Source organism: Magallana gigas, chromosome 3 (assembly GCF_963853765.1).
Source record: "Magallana gigas chromosome 3, xbMagGiga1.1, whole genome shotgun sequence".
Classification (NCBI taxonomy): Eukaryota; Metazoa; Mollusca; class Bivalvia; order Ostreida; family Ostreidae; genus Magallana; species Magallana gigas.
Window position 1 is genome coordinate 57,795,190 of NC_088855.1, and position 23,469 is coordinate 57,818,658.

The following is a 23,469-nucleotide window of genomic DNA, read 5'->3' on the forward strand; positions in this document are numbered from 1 at the left end:
TAATTAAACAGAGCGATCTTATCTTTGCATTCGGAATATGTACGTAAAAGCCATTGCCGAAAATAAAATAAATCTGCAAAAAGGGTGTTAAAGTTTCACAAACTTCAATCAAATTAAACAAATTTTAGTTATCTTTTATTTTAAAGCACTAAGCAAAGCTATGCCCAAAAAACAAAAAGCAACAAAAGTATATGTATAACATTGAAAAAACATACATAAAAATACTTTAACTTGAACTGAGTTCGACGTACGTTTGTGAAAATTAAGAAAATTTCGTTTAAAGTATTACTAAGTAATTATGTGTAATTGTTTTTCAATTCGATTGAGATACTTTTTCTAAAATGAAATGTTTTTCTTCCTAAAAACTACATTATGGTAAATATCATTCATTAGGGGGAATACCATACTATATTCTTGCTTTAATGCTGATAATTATGATTTCATTTAAGATGTACGATATTAATGGAAAAAAATCTTATAAATGCATGAAAGTGATATATTCAAGAAATATTATCAAAATCTTAATTTTGAAATGGACAATGTTCCGAAGTTACTTTTTTTAATATTTAAAAGAGAAAGCACACTGTTTGTTCTTGTCGTTTGAAATTTCCACTTCGTTTTTAGAGAAAAAAGGTTGTGCTTGCATGTGATGCAATTTCATTCGTCACACTAAGCTGACTAATTACAAAGGACTATATATGGTTTGTGTCTAAAATGGCCCCCTTAAATGAACATCGTCATTTTACTGTTGTTCTTTGTTTTCATTGTACAGATATACTTTTGAAGATTTTTCATAACTTTTACTTTTATTTATTTACCTACAATTTAAAAATATGACATCATAAAGTTTACCTTTAGCCGCCATTTTTGCATTTTTAGCATAAAACAGCTTGTTTTTAAGTTGCTTTTCTTTATAGCAATATGAGCTGCATTTTTCATGTTGAATTTTTTTTTTACTAAATTGTTCTTTTCAACTAAAATGACAAAAATATCAGGGTTCTTAAATTTCTGTTAGCAATATTTTCTGGGAAAAGGCCGTTAAGAAGCCTTATTTGGAGCAAAATTGAATTATTGTCGTCCTGTACAAAAATTGATTTGCTATATATTCCTTAGAAGAGAAATATTTCCTTTGACAAAAATTAATGATGTTTTCAAATCTTATTTATCATAAAAGTTTAAGTTATATGCAGACTTATCATACTAGCAGGTTTTAGCAGCAAAATAAAATTCTAAATAATACAGCCCATATTGCTTTAAGAAAACATTCAGCGATTGCTCGAACAGCTAATATATTTTCACCAAAGATGTATCTATTGAATACGTATAATTGACAAAAAGGTTCTTTTTGTTCAAAACGTCGCTCTATATTTCCCACTCGAAAAAAGATTCGAAAAATGTCAATTTTTCACTGACTTTGATTGAATTAGAAAAAAAAGCGTCCTTTCTGATGTCATGTACTGCCAATGAGTGCAAAAAAAAAAATGAAATAAATAGGCCAAAAATATATTAACACAACAATTTAATGTACCTGAAACACTTTAAAATTTGCTAATTACGGGGGCCAAATTTGCCCAATATCATATATAGTTCTCTATGCGACAATAATCTTTTGTGATTTTGAATATCATTTGCAAGTATCATTATTTTTTTTTAACAAGGCTAAAAGTTACGTTAGATATTTAGCAAAATAATTGTACCATGATCAATTGCTTTCAAATATGTGTATATTATCAATGCTAATCACCAATACTTATTTTTCAATTACAAGGACGGATGCATACATATATTCTTAGCCATTGGTTTAAATGCTTATCGCACAATTATTTAGTTTCCTACTTTTTTCAGGATACATGCGTCGGAAAAAACTTAATATTACATCCAATTAAAAGCTTATTAATATTTAATAGCCCTTTTTATAGAGCCCAAGTATTCCAAGCAATCTACAATCAAAATCAACTTACACATGTTTTTATTTTTCGTAACATGTTTACTATGACACACGACAGTGTTGTTTTTATTTACATTATGCCACATGGTTATACATGTAATATCTATGTCTAAGGATGTGCATAAAAAATGGTTGACAAGTGTTGATACAGCCAGAGTTTATAAAGTTTGTCAATAGTGTTTTAATTGTGACAGCACAAGAACTTGAAAACCAACACTTTCTGTTTTTGATCGGATTTGCGGACGACCAAAAATTAAAGAGAAGCAAGTCAATGTTACCAAGTGGAACAATATCAATAAAAAACAATCAAGATGTTGAAAAGAAATCGCCGTAATTTTCACATTAATAATTGACGAGTTTAATTTTGCACTCAGTTTTCTGTTTATTACTTTGTCTCATGTTAAATGCTGCCGCTCACAGGAAAGGCAATACAGGTGTTCTAGCTGATTTTACTCTTCAATGATTTGCAATTTTTTGTATCTGTTCTGCATTGTGCATCCATTATTTAACGGTGTAGTCGATATCCTTTTATATTGTTACCTTGTTTTGAAGTCACAAAAGTTTCTTTAACTTACCGCAAGAAGCGATTTATTCAAATGATGGGAATATCCTCTTAGTATTATTCATACCCGGTCAAAATTAAAAATATATATTCACGAGTCGATATTTCTCGTACGATCGAACGTCTCAAATATTGACTTTTAATTTATATATAAAAGGAATAAGAAATTATTATTTGAGTATTATGAGGTGATAATTTAGGTCGGGGAGTGATCAAATCTAACAAAGCCCGAAGGGCTTTATGATAGATTTGATCAAATCCAATAAAGCCTGAAGGGCTTTATGATAGATTTGATCACACCCCGACCGAAACTATCACCTCATAATATTCAAAGAGTGATTCCTTATTACTTATATTTATATAATTTTAGGCCATCGTACGATTAAATCTTTAAGTATAAATAAGAAAACCCCGCCAGCGACTCAATTTGGCGACATTTGTATTATGGGTTATATAGTACAAAATCGATAAGTAGTGTTATCACAGACAAAGACATTGGATAGTTATATGGTAAAACTATACTACTATTATAACAAACTTTAAAAATAACTCTGAATCTTATCGAGTATAAGACTTTACAACTTATACACTAAATATTTACATGTATTAAGTATTTCTCCTCTATTTTTAGTTTTAAAAACTTTCATATGGATTTATTAAAATTGAGTCATTCAGCATGTGTTTAATAATTTTTTTCATTGCTCCCCGTTCATTGTTTATTGAAATAGTTTGCAGTGGTAGCTTAAAGTCTTTTCATGTATTAAGAAATACATTTTTTTTTAAAAGAGTACAACTATATATAAATATAGGAAAGAAAAGACCTATAAGTTTGCAACTTTTTCTTCATACTGATGTTTGAGCAATGTTGTATAAAATTCATGGAATGATAAATTCATAAAAATACTATTTATAAACTTTATATTTTTACCATCTTGTTAAACATTATTACATTAAATCATAAACATGTATACTAGGAATGTAAATGAAATATTTAAAATATATAATTTAAAAAGTTAACAATCAACTTAAACTTGATATACAGATTTAAGGTGAATTTTCATCTAAAAACTTTTGCATTCAAATATAACTTATTATAATTAATTTTAAAATAACGTTCATACATTTTAACTTACGGTATTTTGCAGTTTAGTTTAAACATTACAATGTATTTTACTTAGGTGTAGTATATTATTAGACATATCAATTTACTGTAGATTTAAATTATATGTCAAAGGGTCTTACTAAAAGTAGATTGCAGCGATATGTTGCTAAATTAACAACAGGTTGAGAGGTTTTTGCAAACATTCAAAAAGAACATTTTGAAATCACAATAATTTCAAATTGTATGTACCACTCAGATTAGACAAGTCAACAAATGTGATATGCATTGAAGTATGGTATTTTAATGCAAAGTTTATGGGTACGACTCTTTCAGGTAACGCAGATAAATGTGTATTTTGCACTTCAAAGCCATTGTAGTGGGTTTAACGTGTCTAAACATTCCGTGCATTTTAAAAAACATTTTTTCCCTCACAGATGATCGAGCAGTGAGCTCTATGGTAACACATTGCAGGGAAAAATGAATCCCTATGTTGAGTTCTTCCAATTTTTATTGCTTTGAAGTAATATTAATTAGCATCACTTATCCAAACATCCTTATTTAATTACAAGGACGAATAAATACATGTATTTATAGACTATAGAGTAAAGTATATATAGATTACAACAATTTTCGTAGAATTTCATAACATATCCGTTAAAAATTCTTCCGTTGAAGCCTTTATTAACAATGGGGAAGTTTTTTCAACTCTCAGTAAGGAAGTTATCAATGACTGCATGATCACTCAAAATTGAATTAGTTTAAGTTCAAAACGACATCATATTACATGTAAAATAATGTTTGCATACTTTTAACTTAGTCTAAATCTAACTATATGAAAAAAAGTATAAACTTGATCCTAAGGATTATTTGTTATTTAATCAATGAAGCTCAATAAAGTTTAGAATTGTTTTAACGCTAGGGTAAAAAACGTATGATAAAAACGTCCACGAATTTTAACAACAGTATACGGTAAAAAAGTCCGCTGAGATATGTCGATAAAAATGTTAAGAAGATATGGCATTTTCGAAATCAAAGTTAATAGAATCTTGAAATCATTTTTGTCTCTCAGAAAATGTGTACTTTTTCATTAAAATAAATGAAAAAAATTTTTAACCTATTAATTAAAAATTAATTTTGTCTTAAAACAGTTTTCATTTCTGTTTTATGTATAAAATCCATAAAATATTTTTAATGGGGTTGTAGCAAACCTACCTTAAACATTTATTTATATGTTAGACAACTGAATATGTTAGTATCATAAGCATATATTTCTTAAACTTACTTGATTTTGGTGAATCATTTATTTTTCAAATTCAATAAAAATTTTGAGATAATTATATATGCTTTAAATGAATACTATTGATATCATATTGAAAGGTCAAAACAAACATGTCATCTTAGACAAAGTTTATCACCAACAGTTTTTCATTATTTGAAATACCAGTATCTACACCGCTTGTTATATAAGGGTTCATCTTAACAGATTTTATATTTTTGTTTACGCTTTTGTTCGTTGTATTCAAAGATACCTTGTGCCATGGTAGTTAAATATTGTCGTATGTTAATTCTTCTGACATATTGTATTTCAGTTACTCTGAGGGGAAGGCTCGTTTGCCATACATATACAATTGATGTATATCAATAAAAAAGACATAAAATAAAAATTCTACTTACCTCGCTTTTACCCCTTACATGTAATTTCCCAACTATAGTTTATTTTATACAATATATGACTTATATATTCTTAATGTCGCCAAATTGGATCAATTATGAATAAGTATTCTTTTATTAAAAACTTTTTTAAAAACATGTACACTATGTAAAAGATAAAAAGGTAGAACACATCTATTAATTCAAAAAGTGTCTATTCAAACTCAACAAATGATGATTATGACATAACATTTCTTACATACTCACACATGTATGAGAATTTAGACACTGGTGGACAATTATAATCATGCGAATTAAAAGCAATGTATGCTTTCTTTCCATGTGGTTAAAAGTCCACATGTTGCGACGACCTTACTTCCTCTGTAGTTGACATAGAGCTGATGCGATTCTTATTGGTATTATTGCAGAAGTTTTACGAAATGAATTGCAGATAAAGGATTCTGAGCTGCAAATTTTCAATTGTGATCTTGAAATGGTAAGTGGACAAAATTCTTGGTCCGGACCTTCACCAAACTTGTATGGATGGTGTTTATTGTGATACTGATGCACCTGCAGGTCTTGAATGCTGAATCTGTGACAAAGGTTTTGGATGCTGGATATTGTTACGTTTCTTGGAACAGGTCACATGTTAAATAAATAATAGTACTTTTTTAAACTTGCATAGTTGTAGAAACTATAATATATATGAATCACAGAGGTAGCTTAAGATGCAAAGCCTTGCTTCCATTATGCATATGATGCTAAAAAATATATCTCAGTTATTGTTGGTCCTTACTTCACCAAACTTGCATGGATGATGTGTCTTATGATAAAATGATTTTTGTTTATATATTGTTATATCACTTAAAATATATTATATGATATTGTAATATATAATATTGTATCATATGATACAATATATATATAATATGATATTGTATTATATTATATTTTACAAATTACATGATATTGTATCATATGATATGACACAATATTGTATCAAATTATATTGTATCATATGTAACAATATCATTTTATGTATCAACTATGGTACAGTATCATACAATACAATATCATAATATATTATACAATATGAAATCATGATTGTGATGCATTATGTTTCATGATTTTGTATTATGTGATCAAATACAATAATGTAAAACGCAATACAATGTCATATCATATGTTACAATATCATATCTCTATATTTATTACGGTATTTTATTGTATTTTATGATATGGTGCAATATTGTACTTTATATTATTGTATTGATAAACATTGTATGATATAATACCGTATGAAATGAATAATAATTATCATACAATTCTTTAACAGATGATATTCGATATTGTGTCAAAACAGTATCCATGAATATCCAAGATCATAAAGTATGATTTTCATAAAATATGATAAAGGTGGTCTTAGAAAGGTGATGCCTCATAAAGGTTATGCCTCGTCTCGGTGAGCTTTGTAATCTGTGATTATCCATGTTTAAATTTTTAAACCATAAATTAAACAAATTTAATATTAGATAGAGATAGCGAAAAAATTGATATATATCATAGCGATTGGTACCACCAAATGGTATTGTTCCCTTTGCCACATTCTAGTAGGTTTACAGATTGTTTACATATAGAATGTATAATTTAGTTGTATTGTGTATACTGTTGAGTTAAGGTCAAGATCTAGTAAAGAAAAGGTGCCTACAGGTTTATGAAATTTAAGATATAAACTCTTTTAATGATGATTCATAACAATATCTTTGTTTCATAGGTAAACACAATGAAAAAGCATATTTTAACCAACCTTTTTCTATGAAATATGAAGGATAAAGTAACAAAAAAGTTATGTTGACAAATGAAATATATATAGAATGCTTACAATCTCTCCAAAAACGACATTAAACAAGCCCTTGACCTCCTCTTTAAAATGATGTCAAATTGAATAAAGTTACCGGGATTACTTTTCCCGTGATTAAACATAGAATGTCAAAATATTGTTTATTTTCTACAAAATTTCTTTAAAGCCATAAATTATGGAAAAAGCCTTATCAAATCAATTATGACGTCATAATGGTTCGTCCATTATAACACCACAAAAAAGACAGTCTGGAATCATTTACTAGATTTTGATGAGAAGCTGTCCTGAAATAGGTCATATGGAGGAAATATTATGAGTGGAGAATTGTATTGTGTATAGAATAAATCAGATTGTTTATTTAGCAAAAAGGTTGTTATAAGCTAAGTGTAATCTTCAAACCAATTAAGAAACTTTAATATGCCTTTACAATTGTAGATATTTATGTTTGTCAATTGAATACAGAATATATGACAAATTTTCTATGAAAATTTTCACGTATTTGTAATATTGTTTCTGAGTTTATCCATGCAAATATGATATTGTGGAATCATTAACTAAAGAGCCTCTCGTGATTAACGTGAATGCAATGCACAGGCGCAATATTGTAAAATCCAAAAAATGCAGATAATTTCCGGATTTTTAAAAGAATTTTTTGTTGATTATTAATTAACGAAGCTTGAATGAGAAAAAATAAAAACAAATTGGTAATTCTTAAGTATCAATAACGTTTAAAATATATATAAAAAAAAAACAGTACTCTTCCGATTTCTCGTTATTATAGTCCAAAAATTTGAGTCTATTATTTTGATATAGTAGTATAGATGTGCAATACTGAGGCTTTTGTCTCAAAGTGTGATATATTTCATTCGTCATTTAACAAAAAACGTCGTTTCAGTCAATATTGATTGTTAGTCAACTTTATTAAACTGCAGTTAATTTTTTTTAAACTATCATAACGTTGATAAATATGGGTAATTATTATGTTTGAAAAAAAATCCCTGCATGGTTTAAAGAAAAATGTTTTCTATGAATTTGATTGTAGGCTCACTTAAGATTTGCGTGAAATTAAAACATGCAATTCCTTAATACCGTCTGGCTGTGTAAATAAGTTATATATAATATTAAGATGGTCTCATTTGTTCCTTAAAAAGATAAAATGCTATAAGTGCGTGTATGTTGTGTCCTAATACCCAAGTATTTAGCAGTTTAATTGTATTTAGAATTTCATTAATAAAAAGCGTTGCATAATTATTTACCTGTGTAAAATGCAGTGGATAAATAATGGATCGCAGAGTTTTTCTGGAAAGTCCCTTTAGTACCTGGAAACATAATATTAACAAATAGTTGTTCAAACAAATATACCGGTTGATAATTATAGGATCTCTCACGATATTCGATGGTATATGATTCTTATCAAACGAGTTGTGTATTTAATTTCAACGACCCTTGGCGAGATGATAGAAAACACACGAGTTGGATAAAAATCGTATACCATCGCATGTTTTACTACTTTTGTTTAACCTAAACCTTTTCCGTAAACACTATAATCTGATCCACACACACATTTACTATAAGACGTCAACAACCTAACGCATAAATATCCTTGAAGATTAACAAACAAGCATTTAATTTTCTAACATATTTTTATTAATATAGGGAAAAAAGAAACCGCTTAAAAGTTTTCTCGTTTATAACTTTATACTTTTCAACTGAACTATTTTGATTTTTTTTATACATCAATCATCCGGCTAAAGCTACGTAATGACGTCACGTGGCATAAAAACGCAGTGTAATATCATTTAATTACATGAGTGATATCCACCGAAAATTGAGGTGAACATGTAATAAAATTAATTGTCTAATAATTGTCTTGACAATAGTTGCTTTTTTACATTATTGCGATCGACAAAATAGAAGACTGTGATAAAACCAAATATAAGTACTCAAAGGAACTTTACTGCAATAGAAATATAGCACTGTGCCAAATCAGGACTTACTTGTCACGGGACATCCGTCGACGTGGTGACAGTCCTCCTCAGAACAGTTACACCGACTCCCACACCGAGCTCCGTATGATGGATGAGGACAAGGGACGCTGCAGTTGTCACCACTGTGAGACTTCTTGTATCCAGCGGGACATTCTGTTCAATAATAAACCGAGACTAATGACTGGTTAATTTCTTCAATCCAGAAGGTATAATCCTATATCAATCAATGCACGTATATTAAAACAAAATAACCTTCCAAAGTAAAGATATGCTATTTACAATTTACACAGACATTCAATACCTTTAAGTGTTAACCCCCCAGCCTGGGTTTTTTTTACCTCTAGGCACGTACACGCTGTCACACCTTACAGGATTTGGAGATATAATTCAAATATATTTGCCGTTACTCAAAAGTGTTGTAAATAAATTTACAAATATTCCAATAACTATTCATTAAACACATGACTGTCTGAAGTAAATGAATTTTCAAATATTAAGCTTTCGTTAGTTCTGGCCCGCGGTTGCTTTTAAGATCAACCTGTAGGACCAATTCTCAAAGCAGTGCATGTAAAAAGCATGCTGACCACTCGGCTATATAGGCAAAACATAAATCTTGATACATGTAAGATGCATACAATGTACATGTATTGAATTCAAAACATTTTATTATAAATTCAAAATTACTCAAATTAACAAATACACTGTAATTTATTGTTGGAGAAAAGGAAGAATTATTTATGCTATTCACATCACATGCGACACACTATGTTTTCCTATTACCTGGGATGAAATGTTCTGCTATGTTATCGATATGTTATTTATCCTATCAACTAATTTATACTGTTAATTATATTTTTAATATTAAATGAAATTGTTCCGATACATGTTTTAGGGTTTTTTCAGCAAGTTACTCTTTAGATTATTAACACAAAATTGATATGCACAAAATTGTTTTCTTGCGAGCGTAAATCGTTAGAAAAATCCAGTTGTGTCAGAGTATATACTAGTATTTTGCTTCATAGACGTCAGCTGATTTCGATGCGATTCAGTTTTTTTTCAGTGCAGCGATAGAATAATCATATTTGTAATATAACGATAAGACTGATTTGAAATGGTATGATAATATATAAAAATGCCAAGCTAAGATCGTTAAAGATATGTATATCTGGTATCAAATTCAACACACATGTGTGTGATAAAAATCTTTAAACCATAGCTATAATGATTAGGGAAACAAAAAACTAGGAAAAGAAAATGGGTGTAAATTTAGAAGATGCTACAATCGTGAATCATGGGTTGAACAATATTAGGTTCCGGGAGGATTGGTGGGATAGGTTTTTTCTAACAGTTCTATCAAAGTTTACAGGAAAATATTCAAGAAGTTTATTGACACAAATTCAAAGCAGCCTTCCATGAATACTCTAGATTGAGAAGGATGTAGATAAGTGTAGTAGCGAGGTTTTATGTGCTTAACCCTAAATTTTCCGGAAAATTGTATGCCATTTAACTTGTTATTGTGATGAATGCGTATTTTCGAGACAAGTTAGAATATGTTATAATATTCCAATATTTATATCGAAATGTTATTAAAAGTGAAAGCCAATAACTAACCGACACATACATTTTGTGTTAAAAAGTAGAAAGGACAGCAGTAGGGTATCGCATCAGGTCTGCTAATAGAACTCTATTTCAGTAAACATAAGGAAATTAAGGTTAGACATAATGGTTTACCTCAAGACTTCCTTACAGAAAAGTCAATCAGGGATTTATATCTAAAACTAAAAAGTGGTAATAACAAACAATGTTCCAAAACCAGCAGTTCAAAGGAAAAATATAACAGATGAGCAACATCATTGATTTTAGTGAAGTTATACAAATGTGTCAGTATTTCCTAAGGAAATATTTCGAATGATATTTTTATCTTTTTAGACTTTTAATAAGTTTATTTAATATTTCCTCATATCCAAATATTTACATTTTCTAGTGTCTCTGCCTGTGATAACACTACGCATTAATTTTGTAACGTATAGTCCAATACATTTCATCAATGCCGCGAGTGACGTTATGTTGGGGCACACGAGGCGTTAGCATAATTAAACGAAATTAAAACACCATAAAAACCAACATTTTAATATCTAATCGAACAAGATCTGAAAATATCTATAAATCATTCTCTGAATATTATATGGTGATCAAATACGGATTTTGGGCTTTTTTGGATTTGTTAAGTCGACCAATATATGTTACCACAGAATACTCAATAAACGATTACTTATTCCTTAAATAGAGCCTATCTACGGAGGTCTGCATGTCGATTGTGAGTACCTTGTGACAAAACTTGAAAAGATGTGAACCATCTTCATAAATGTTCTATCCATGGTTGTTGATCAGGAAGTATTTCATAAAGCCTGTTTATTATTATAATGAGTTCAGTTTACTTTTATTTCATAGCATATGTACTTCATCTAAATGAGAGAGAAAATCTATATCAATAAAAATCACTAAAATCAATAACGTTTTTGCTGCCTTTGTTCCTTTCAGTAATAAAAATGCATCAACTACTCTTGGGAAGGCAATTGTTACATTGAGTGATGATCTAAAAAATGAAAGCTGAACTCCGATGACTTTTTATTCTGCAAGAAGCAATGTTATTTACAGATCTGGTTCGACGACGACGTTAGGAGTCATACGCGGTTAATAATTTATAAGTATTTAGGTGCTAGTTAGATTCACACTGGTTGACACATGGTGCAATCTTTATGCTTGCAATAAGGATTTGAATGTATTTCTATTAACATATTTTATATGCTATAACATGAATCTGGGTTGTTCACGTTTTAAGAACCCCAATCCCAGCAAAAAGTAATTCTTAGTCCTTTTTAAATTTTTCAGAGAAAACCAAAAATAATTGCTATTTTTAAACTACCAGACGTTTCAAATATTGAAGTAACAGAAAGAACAATAAAGTGTAAATATGCATCCTTTAATTGTCCAACGATGTTTAATGCTTATTGAACTTTATCAAACATTTCATCATTAGCCTAACTATTATCAGTGAGATGTCAATTTTCTAGAAATTACCAGTACAAGAAACAAAAACGCAATTGTCCTTATTGTTACGGTTACCGTCCTTTCTGTTACCATTACTTTTGCATAAAAACTAATCTTTCTTTTAATTAATTTATTTTGTTCTATGATAAAATTGTAATAAACAGTAACACTTTTGAAATTTACAGTAACACTCTGTTGTAAAAGAAAGTATAAATTAATAATGATATATTTAAACTCTTCTGAATTAACATAAAACAGCCCACTTTGTGGTGGGGATAAAAATAACCCATTCACATAAAATAAATGAAAAATGTTCTTTGCAATTGGAATTACTCCGTGGATTTTTTTTGCCCTTTTTGTTACCGATGTTATTCCTTAAATGGATATAAGAAAAAGAAGGTACACTTTCTTTTGCCCTTAAGTTCAAAAGTTGTTTAAATTTTAGAAAAATACACATATACCATATTGAACTTGTATGTATATAAAGTACCAAGTTAAAAAAGTTTTATATTGTTTTAAAATAAAAGTTATGACTAAGACATTTTGGCATATTTCTAAGATTTAGTCAAAAATGATGGAAAATGGCACATTTTCTAAAAGTTTTTTGAAGAAGAAAATGTTTCTGCAGCCGTCGCCCACAACGAAATTGATATATTTTATGTGATATCACATGATAAAGTTACAATATGAGTTTCAGTGTGGGCGACGGCTGCAGACATATTTTTCTATTCAAAAAACCACTAAGGAACTTGTGTCTTTTGCTCAGTTTTATGAAAATTATGGGAAAATGCATTGTTTATGACGTCACAATCAACCTTGCGAAAGTCAAAACACGTAACTATTTATAGATTCTTATTTCATGGGTATTTTTGTGTAAATAAACGTTACATTTCAATTTTTTGTCTTTTTTTTTAAACTCACTCTAAAACAGAGCAAAATCTCTATGTAATTGTACCAAGTTCTTTATTTTTTAATGGCATAGTTTTACAGTCGTTCTATCGGTGACGAGTATTTGCCAGTATCGAATAATTTTTCAAAACAATTATTGGAGAGAAACGAAGTTAGGTTTTAAAAAATCTCAGATAGGTAATTATTATAAGAAATGAAAATTCTATCAGTGTGTGGAGTTGAAATTTACTAAATTATTGTTTACAAATTAAAAAGGTGACCTACATATAAGATGCCGGAAGTGCAAGGCACATAAAACGAAGTATGAAATCAATTAATTCTAACTATTAAATAATTTTGTGATCGCTCCACAATTAGTAGACGATTTGTAATTAGAATCCATTCAATGAGATTAAAAGGTATTTACATTGGAAATGATAATCAATGCTACTGACTTAATTAGTTCCACTCGCTTCTAAATAAGGGAAAAAAGTCCTGAAAAAAATAAAAATAACTTTATTTGGAAAAGCATGTATTGTTTATTCATCAGCTTTATCTAAAATAATTTATGTTGGTTTTATATATTACATATGCTGACCCTGAATGTATTTAACAACTAAAAAAGCATATTTAATTTCATTTTGAATAAAGGAGACAGTAAAAAAAGATATACTGTGATTGGGAGACAAGAATATGGCGGTTTAGGAGTATTGATATTGAAAAGTTTAGGGCCTTTAAGGGGCAGGATCACGATTTTGGTCCAATTTTATTTTTCTGTTTTTAATATTCACAATACCTAATGAATGATTTCTAATGATCAAATGAAATTTGGGTGCCAGTCGTTGAGTTTTAGGCAAGATACAGGGCTCGCCATTCTTCGTCATTTAAACAAAGCTTGTGCCCTGTTTTTGTTTACATAGGTAAATATACCAGTAAAAATCATTTTCAAACTGATTTGTCTATCCTCTTATTCATTTAATGCATGAATTAACAGTTCCTAACGATTAACACATTAATTATGTGTTTAAAGCTAGAATTTTCACAACATTCAAAATTTAAAGAAAAGCTTTGCTTACATAGGAAAGAATTGTAAGTTCTGTAACTCGCATATAACTCAATAATTGACACCCAAATTTTGGTTGCCTTTTTCAAAATGCCTTACTGAAGCATTGTAAATATTTAAATCCAAAAATAATTCTTGACCAAAATCGTGACCATGTCCCTTTAAAAGCTGAATGGTGTAGAATCCTGATTGACAAAACATGCATAATTAACACTATAGTTGAAAGTTATTTAAGAGTTTAAACTGTAGATCATTTAAGTATTAATGAATCGGAAACAAAGAGCTCTAATTCTAAGAATCATTTCTAAACTTCCAACTTTTACAGAGAAGTAGACATCCAAATCTTTTTTTCGTAAGAAAAAAAACCCAAAAAGGAGCTGCAGCCGTGTACATATGGAATCATTACATTGGCTGTTAAAAATATCACCCATCCATTTCTTTCAATGCAAGAACTTTTGCAATTTTCATTTTTTTTGAACGGCGTTCCGATAAATTAAGTGTTTTAAAAAAACAAGGATATCTCTGATTTAATGGGCTGGAAAATTAATTTTTAATTGGCAATAAAACCGATTTGAAGCCATCTGGTTCAAATATTATGCATGTATTGTTCTAAAAAAATATGCCTTGGAAAAATGAAACTTTTGTTCTTATTTTCGCAATTTATTTCGTTCAGTCTAAGAAAGATGGGATTTATCATCTGGGAAAAAAAGGGAGTAACTGGCTTTTATAATACAGCATGTGTTTTACTTCATCCAAATAAAAGATTTTCATATTCAATTGATAATTCAGACATTTTTTTCATTGAAGAAAAGACAAATGTTATATTACCAAGTGGGAGATAGCTGCTTGCGTAAGTATCTTTTAACTAAATCAAGTCAAGATAGATAGATAGATAGATAGATAGATAGATAGATAGATAGATAGATAGATAGATAGATAGACAGACAGACAGACAGACAGACAGACAGACAGACAGACAGACAGACGGACGGCGGACAAAATGTGATCAGAATAGCTCACTTAAGCTTTAAGCTCATGTGACCTAAAAAAACTCCACGAAAGTTGATACTAAGTAAATACACTGTTGCAATAAGAATAATAAAGTTCTTTAAGTTCAGAATGAAATCAACGAATGTAAAATTAACTTTTAATTTCTTATCTGAGTTATAAAAATTCATTTAATTGTTTTCAGACAAAAAATTGCAAGGAATAAGATGTGCGCTGTGGGTAAAGTATTGACAATGATTCTTGATCCTTAATAAAACACGTTGATGAAAACATATTTTTTTTAATGCAAGAGTGTGGAAATACAATGAAAATGTATCCTTCATGTAATCCAGCCTTTCAAAAATGTATTGTCATTGTCAGTAATTTAAGATAGTACAAAGCAGCATTTTCTTTTCCTCATAGAAGTTAAATGGAATTCGATGCTAATACACACCTCACAGCCTACTCAATATTCAGGGTCATGAACCCTGTGGAGCATTCATTATTGGCCCTTAAGAGAGACAACTCTTGAAAACGTGCATTGACTATAGTCAGTTTCCTAATCTTATTAAAATAAATAAATTGAGAAAAGTTTTCAAAGTATTTTAATTATACATAATACTTATAACAATGAGTAAAAGGCATGAAAAATGCATAAAAGAAGTACATTTATTAATTTATTTATTACATGACAAAGAAGTACCTTCTTGGCTTAAGCAGACTTGACTGGGTCGTTAGCAATATCATATTAACAATATTTTCTATATTCTTGATCTTTAGATCGATCTGGAGGCCGCGGGTAAACCTGTAGATTAGAAGAAAAAGATACACTAGCTATCGTTACAAAGCTACATGTAAATGATGTCTTTATCAAAACAAAAGGGTGTGTCCTAGATTACACTTTTTATGGGCACATGCAGTATCTGAGACATGGGTCAAAACATTACCATGATAACAGCTATAACAACTCATTAAGTGGAAAATGACATATAACTTTAAAATTTGTTATGGTGAAATGTGACTTGAAAGACATGTTTTAGTATGAAATGTGTATGCAGGTGTATTATAGTCAGTTTTTACACATATTGTTATCTAGCATACGTTAAAAACATATTGTATGTTTTTCCTAGAATATTGAGATTGTGTCAAAACACAGCTATAACAACTCATTAAGTGGAAAATGACATATAACTTTAAAATTTGTTATGGTCTCTCTCTTTCTCTCTCTCTCTCTCTCTCTCTCTCTCTCTCTCAACATCTTTGTCAGCAATATTTCTAGTGCAATGTGGTAATATTGAAATATATATATGGTTCATGGAAGCAAGGCAATCAATAACAATTGCATGCAACTGTAATCACACACACACACACACACACACACACACACACACACACACACACACACACACACACACACACACACACACACACATACTTGCATTATGCCGAAACTCACTACATCAGACTTTACACCTGAAATTCACTACACTATGTTCTAGTTGTGCTATTCAATATATATTAATATTTTTAAGTAATATAAGACATCTTTTTACTATTCTGCTATTTGAAATAGGCAAAATCTCTTTGTAAAAGTTTATGATTTTATACCCGATAGTCACTACATGAGGTCACATGACTCATTGTGAATACACACCAGAAACTCACTACAGTGTGTATTTCTTCCTAATTTACCCCAAAGTCAATACATCTAGCTAGTCATGTGATCGATTGAAGATTCAAAGGAAATTTACCACATAAACCATTTATTACTGAACAGAGAGAGAGAGAGAGAGAGAGAGAGAGAGAGAGAGATCTAATAATTTCAGCAAGCTGCAAGACGAATTATTCTAATACTAATTCTAATACTCAGGCTAATCTAATCAATTCATTATGGTATACTCAAGATGCATACATTGTCAAATTTGTGGAGAACAATATATACTAAGTGAATTCTGGATAAATAAGATTAGACTGCATTTCACACTTTTCTCCACATATGCACGTTTTCTATTTAAACTACATTATATTTAGCACCAGACCCTACTTCGATACAAAGAATCTTATGTTAATTACATATATAATTCAATTATGTAAATTCATTCAACATTTTATGTTATAAGTATTGTAATTTGAAACATATACGAGACAGTAATATTTCTTGTCAAAGGACATGGACAGTCTAGTACCATTGCAACTTGTATGCTTTTATTAACTGTTTTGCCTATAAAAGACACTTTACACTATCATTGTATGACTTAAATAATTAGGATTTCTTGCTAATTTTTACGCACCCTATCAAGACTGAATTTATAAGAAAATCTAATTGAATTGAAAAGTCTTCATGTGTGTTTCATTTCTTTAAAAACATATACTGTTTAAATTAAATAAATTCCTATTTGCCACTTGCTTTGTAAAATCTAGACCTGTGGACTTTGAACACTTCTTCAAACAAAACATAAATCAACTGCAGAATCTTAATTATAATTCATTTTATTTTAGGATCAAACAACTTTAAGCTAAAATTTAAAAATACATAATTTCATAGTAATTCATGATATATGGAATTTTGTTTATGAATTCAAATAATTTCAATCAATTATTGACATTATCATGCATGATGCGTGCCCTTCTTTACATTTCTGATCATATTTTATCAATTAAAATATCAAATAATGTCTACCCATTTCTGCCATTTCAAAATGTTTCATGGAATAGGAAGTAGAATAACAGACAAAAAAATAAATGTACATTTGTATAAGCCAATAAGCATTTGTCACAAATGCATGCACCCTGTATTAAATTTAGATACTTGCATAATGTTATTAACAAATTGATAATACAGCACAAACAGTATGCATTCGAACTTCATTTCGGTAACATAATTATAACACATAAAAATTTAACGTTGCGACCACCTGGAATTTCATTTTCTGCAACTTCTCAGACGACAGGTATTATGTTTTTGACAGCAAACTTCACATTGCGCCAAGTGAAGCCTGATAATGCCTTTTCCTTCCTAATGGCGTTTAAACAGTCAAGCTGACCAGGAGTTTTCCCTAGTTTGATAAAGTTATTAAACTGTCGCTCCAAGGATGCCTTTCTATAGCAGTCCATGTGTGACGTTGAACACTGGCTGTGAAAAAAAATAAGATTTTATTATTTTAAAATTGCTGTATCTTTATCATATTTTTGTCATTAAGGTTATTTGTTCTTCAGCCCAAATGTATAGTCTTTATTCAAAAATTGGTATCCTTCCTTTGAATGTTAAAACTGTATGAAATATAGTAAAAAGATATTCATTCATTCATTGTATCCAAGAATTTAAACAAGAGGCCCAGGGGCCACATCGCTCACCTGAGCAACAATTGCCTTAATTCTGATCAAATTAGCATAACAGTATCAAAATATCTTGACAACTAAGTACAGTAAAAACTTGAAAATCTGCCAATTTTTATCCACCTCTTTATTTTGGGTAAGTACCAAGCCCCTTTTGTTGTTGTACTTGTAAGATGATTTTTCTTTATTCCTAAATAACCCCCTCCCCCCATTTTGTGGCACCACTTTTCGTTATGGAATCAGGGTTTCATCAGACTTAAATCTGCATAACCCGTGCTTTCACACTAAGTACTGAGTTTAGGACCGAAAACTTTCCAAGAATATTTTTAAAGATTTTCTCTATATATTCCTATGTAAAATCCTAACCGCCATCACGGCCCCGCCCTACCACTAGGGACTGTGATTTCGCAAACTTGAATTTACATAGTTACCCAAGGATGCCTCTACACAAGTTTAAGCCTTTCTGGCCGAATACTTTTAATAGTCTTAAAAAAGAAGGTTTTTAAAGATTTTCTCTATATATTCCTATGTAAAACTTGATCTTCCAATTGTGGCCCCACCCTACCCCCAGGGACTATGATTTGAACAAACTTGGATCTACACTACCTGAGGATGCTTCCATTTTAATTTGAGCTTTTCTGGCCTAATAGTTTTGAGAAAAAGATTTTCTCTATATATAATTTATCCCCCATTGTAGCCCCACCCTACCCCCAGGGACCATAACTTGAATCTACAATACCTAATTTATATGCAATTAAGTTACTGTCACTAATGGCAACTGGCAGGTGGTGTCCGTAAAAAGTTTTAAATTTATATAATCAAAGATAATACCTTGTCCTTGAGCCTCAGGTTTTGCATGGGGTGGGCATGATGATCTCTCTGTGCTTAGCTTTTTACTTTTACATGGAACTGAAATACAATATACAATGTTAATTACATCTCGATAAAAATTCACCTCAAGTAGCACAAAAGGAATGAAATTACACAGTATACACTATTTACTATTAACTAGAAAATGTAGTTAACTATGCTCTAAAACGACCATAACTTTTAACCTTACAGGACATCTTTGTACCGGTAACCTAGCCAACAAGCAATTACTGTGCATGTACATTATGTAATGTGTTGAATTACTTAAAGTACTTTGACCAAATAAAACCTCAGGTTATGAAACTTACAGTGAAGTGTTTTAACCTAGATACATTCTTAAAAAAATTGGGAATAAAATACAAGTATGAGGTCAGAATGTCCAGTGTATCGGATTGCACAGTTGGCAGGTTGAACAGTGCACACCCTACTTATATTTGAAACATTTGTTGCAATACCTTCTACTTTAATAGGCTACCTAACTCTGGAATATTAAAAAAGATCTGGATCTAATCAACTGAATGAAAAGTACCTTCCATAGGGGATGCAGTGTTGGAATCATCATCAACTTCTTTTTCACTCTCTGTTTCAGTATCAATAGTTTCTATATTGAAGAAAAGACACATCAATAAACAGCCTTGAAAATTCTTGGGGAATAGACAGAAAATAAAAACATGATTTATAAACACACCTTTGTCAGCGAAATCAATTAATTTCATCAAAGTCTGCTTTTTAAATGTGCATGATTAATGTATATTGAAAAGAAAACTCACTACGTGTGTCAAGATAATGTATATTGGCAAGGAAACTCACTACATGTGTGTGGTAGTTATTAAGGAATAAGGAATCATTCTTTCAGTACATGTATTATGGGGTGATAATTTTGGTCGGGGCATGATCAAATCCAATGAAGCTCGAGGGCTTTATGATGGATTTGACAATTTCCAGCAGTTGTACAATTAAATATTTGAATATAAATAAGCAAACCCTGCTTGCGCCCAAATCATACGTTATTTGAATTTAATGGACTGTATAGTAAAAAATCAATTGTGTTATCATATGTTATCACAAGCAAATTTAAAACACTGAAAAAGTTAATTTAAATGAATATGGACAAGGATATTTACTACATGTGTGTGGAAATGTATATTGGCAAGGAAACTCACTACATTTGTGTGGTAATTTAAATGAATATGGACAAGGAAACTCACTACATTTGTGTGGTAATTTAAATGAATATGGACAAGGAAACTCACTACATGTGTGTGGTAATTTAAATGAATATGGACAATGAAACTCACTACATGTGTAGTAAATGTACACTGGCGAAGAAATTCACTCATATGTGTGGGAAATGCATTCAAAATGGAAAGGAAATTCACCACATGTGCAGGAAATGTGTACCAGTATTTGTTATGACATATGTTACACATAAATATTAAATACATTTTAATACATGTACATGTATCAAATCAAAATGAACACTAGAAACATTAAGTAAAAGTAACCTTCATTGTTCTCCTCACTGTCCTGGTTGACATCAAATGGGTTATCATCAAATGCATTATCATCAGGTGAATCTTAAAGAGAACAATAGTTGTAACAATTTATTATTAAATTATATAGTATTTATTACTGTGCAGTTCTGAACTACATGTACTCTCGCGCAGTAAACTCAATATTATACAGGTTAAAAATTAATTGATTCACTGATTATACTAATTCTTGTTGTAAAAAACAATATGAAATGTTAAACCATGTGCATTTTTTTTTTGAAATCCTTTTGACATTTAAATCACATTAACACATCAACAATTATTAAAATTGTCACATACTTGTCGCCAAGGTAGGTTGGCTTCCCCATAATCATATCTTAACTCTTCTCCAGCTTTAATATCTCTATTTGCAAAGAGGCAGAGCCTTGGATAATTCTCGGTAACCAAAAGGCGCATAACACAGTTATTCAACGGACTTCCGACTTCCTCGTCCTTTATATACTTCCCCTTTCTTTCAGTGTTAGTTGCATCAATGCTACAAACAAAAAAAGCAATTTTATAGATTTTTGCAGGGTTGCACCCGGTATTTAATGAAAATGAATTTACACATATATGTGTGAAAGTGGGACTGGTTTGATCATCGGTGGCTATATATAGCTCAGTTGGTAGAGTACATATCTAGTGATTCTGGATGTCCTGGTTCAAATCTCTGTTTGGCCGTCATTATATTTCAAACCCTGTTACGTATGCATGGTGTTATTTCAGTCATCAAGCAAAGATGTCAGAATGATTTATTCACTGAATTATAGTGTAATCATGGTAATAGATGGTAATAGAAAATACCTAATCATTGTATAAAACTTTTTATCTCATGCTCACTTTACTTTCCTTTATAAAGTGCAAATAGTTATACAGGATATCATTTTCATCTCCATATTTAGTTGAAATGTACGTAACAATGGTTTTTTGCCAATTCTCTGAACTCATAACCTGCCGCAAACACTGCAATTTCTAAAAACAAATTGCCAGGGTGGTGAGAATATTCAAACACAATTTTTTTTAATTAAATTCTAATTAATTTTCTGTCATCAAAATCTGACCTAAATTGTAAAATTCCCAGCATCTAGTAAACTGTATATGGATATCAATTTCACATTCTCATAAGAACCAGAAAAAGTTGTATTACAAAAAATCTAAAATAGGTAAATAAAACAATTGTATCTCTCTCTCTCTCTCTCTCTCATAACAATCACAATAAACAGAGTTCATGAAATCTTTCGGTCCTGTCGGCAAGACCGATAAAAATAACCAAGGACCGATTACTTGAGGTTGCCTGTCAGTCCAAATGACCGATAGATATGGACAGAGTAACTTGCGAAAATATAACTAATATATATAAATATAATAAATATGTTTGGCGAGTATTTCGTACATATTGATACGGTGTGTTTATAACTGCAGCTAACAGATGTAGTAAGACATTAGGAATAAGTCTTTCAATCATTTTCCAACCTAGATGTCGTCAGAAATCATGGGAGAAATTGGAGAACTTGTTTTAAACATAGCGTGAACTGAGGGCCCCCTATAAATCCAAGATGGCGAGTGTTGTCTCGTTACGTTTTTTCAATGTACATTGAATACACCAAAACAGGGTTTTCAGTGAATGTTTTTATTGCAATACACAGAAATGCACACAAAAATCCCAATGTAATCATTTATAAATTTTTTCGGGAAATAAGAACTCCGCTATCTGACAACCGAGCCCTAGTTACATATGAGATGTGCAGAAAGAGAATGAGAAAGAAAACAAGAAGAAAGTTGATAATGAGAGAGGGAAGGAAATAAAAATAATTAATGAAGTTATAAATAAGAATGTTATCAGGAGCCAGAATGTGAAAGTTAGGAGAAATCAGATCATGAATTAAGGTAAAAATGAGAGAAATTATAAGACAAATATACTTGTAGTTTTTCATCTTTCTATTGAAAATGTTTGGACTGATAGAAATCAGTCTGGACTGACAAACTTCTGATGGTTGTCAGTCCAAATGACTGACAGTGGAAAAAAGATTTCAAGAACTCTGTAATAAATATATTATATTTGCTTACCACTTCAGACCATTCCACTTAAAGTAAAACATATAACTAGTATGTTTTATTTTGCGCTTCTTTTCTCTTTCTTCTGCTTCCTTGGGCACAATTCTCTCTCCAACATATTCTACCAAAAAGCTTCCTTTTGGAAAATTCTGAGTTGCAAAAACACCATATCCTTAAAATAAGAAAAAAAAATATTGGTGAATATATTGCATTACATGATTGTACAGTGTGTTCACAAATCATGTACAAAACCTAATATATTTATAAATGCCTTTTATTATGGAATTATTTGTATAATTGTGATTATCAAATGCAAGGGGCTAAAATCGTTCCATAAACTAATGACATTTTTCATTTTAGGATCTGCATAATCAAGGGAAACAAATGTGTGAAACTTAGTAGATTGGTACATAAAAACAAAGAAATGATACTATTTTCTATTACACTAGACTCTGACCGTGCATGCACGGTTTGACATATTGCATCTGATATCGGACATTCACGAAATAGATACATAGACACACCATATTTACATAACCAAGCTTTAAGCCTACAATAATACTATTAATTTCACTA

At 30.2% G+C, this 23,469-nt stretch overlaps 2 protein-coding genes and 1 long non-coding RNA gene across 3 annotated transcripts in view; all 3 read right to left on the minus strand.

Moving 5' to 3' along the window:
• LOC117692664 (uncharacterized) overlaps positions 1-23,469 on the minus strand; it is a 356,019-nt gene that overhangs the window by 142,185 nt on the left and 190,365 nt on the right. The window lies entirely within an intron of this gene.
• LOC117693004 (uncharacterized) lies at positions 5,481-9,259 on the minus strand. The gene is made up of 3 exons (XR_010712468.1): positions 9,121-9,259; positions 8,380-8,442; positions 5,481-5,854 (listed from the first exon to the last, which is right to left on the minus strand). It is a non-coding gene; the product is annotated as an uncharacterized lncRNA (long non-coding RNA).
• On the minus strand, positions 17,617-23,378 carry LOC109617623 (N-lysine methyltransferase KMT5A-A). Its single transcript, XM_066077670.1, has 7 exons — positions 23,351-23,378; positions 22,906-23,065; positions 21,139-21,334; positions 20,812-20,883; positions 19,836-19,907; positions 19,268-19,345; positions 17,617-18,233 (listed from the first exon to the last, which is right to left on the minus strand). Exons 1-6 carry the CDS (start codon positions 23,376-23,378, stop codon positions 19,322-19,324), a joined length of 552 nt encoding a protein of 183 aa, XP_065933742.1. The 3' UTR covers positions 17,617-18,233; positions 19,268-19,321.

Coding starts and splice junctions, on each gene's coding strand:
- LOC109617623 (XM_066077670.1), bottom strand. CDS start 23,378: ATGCAATATGTCAAACCGTGCATGCACG. Junction 21,335..22,905: donor AAGTGGAATGGTCTGAAGTG/GTAAGCAAATAT, acceptor TTTTGTTTGTAG/CATTGATGCAACTAACACTG. Junction 19,908..20,811: donor CAGTGAGGAGAACAATGAAG/GTTACTTTTACT, acceptor TCTTCAATATAG/AAACTATTGATACTGAAACA.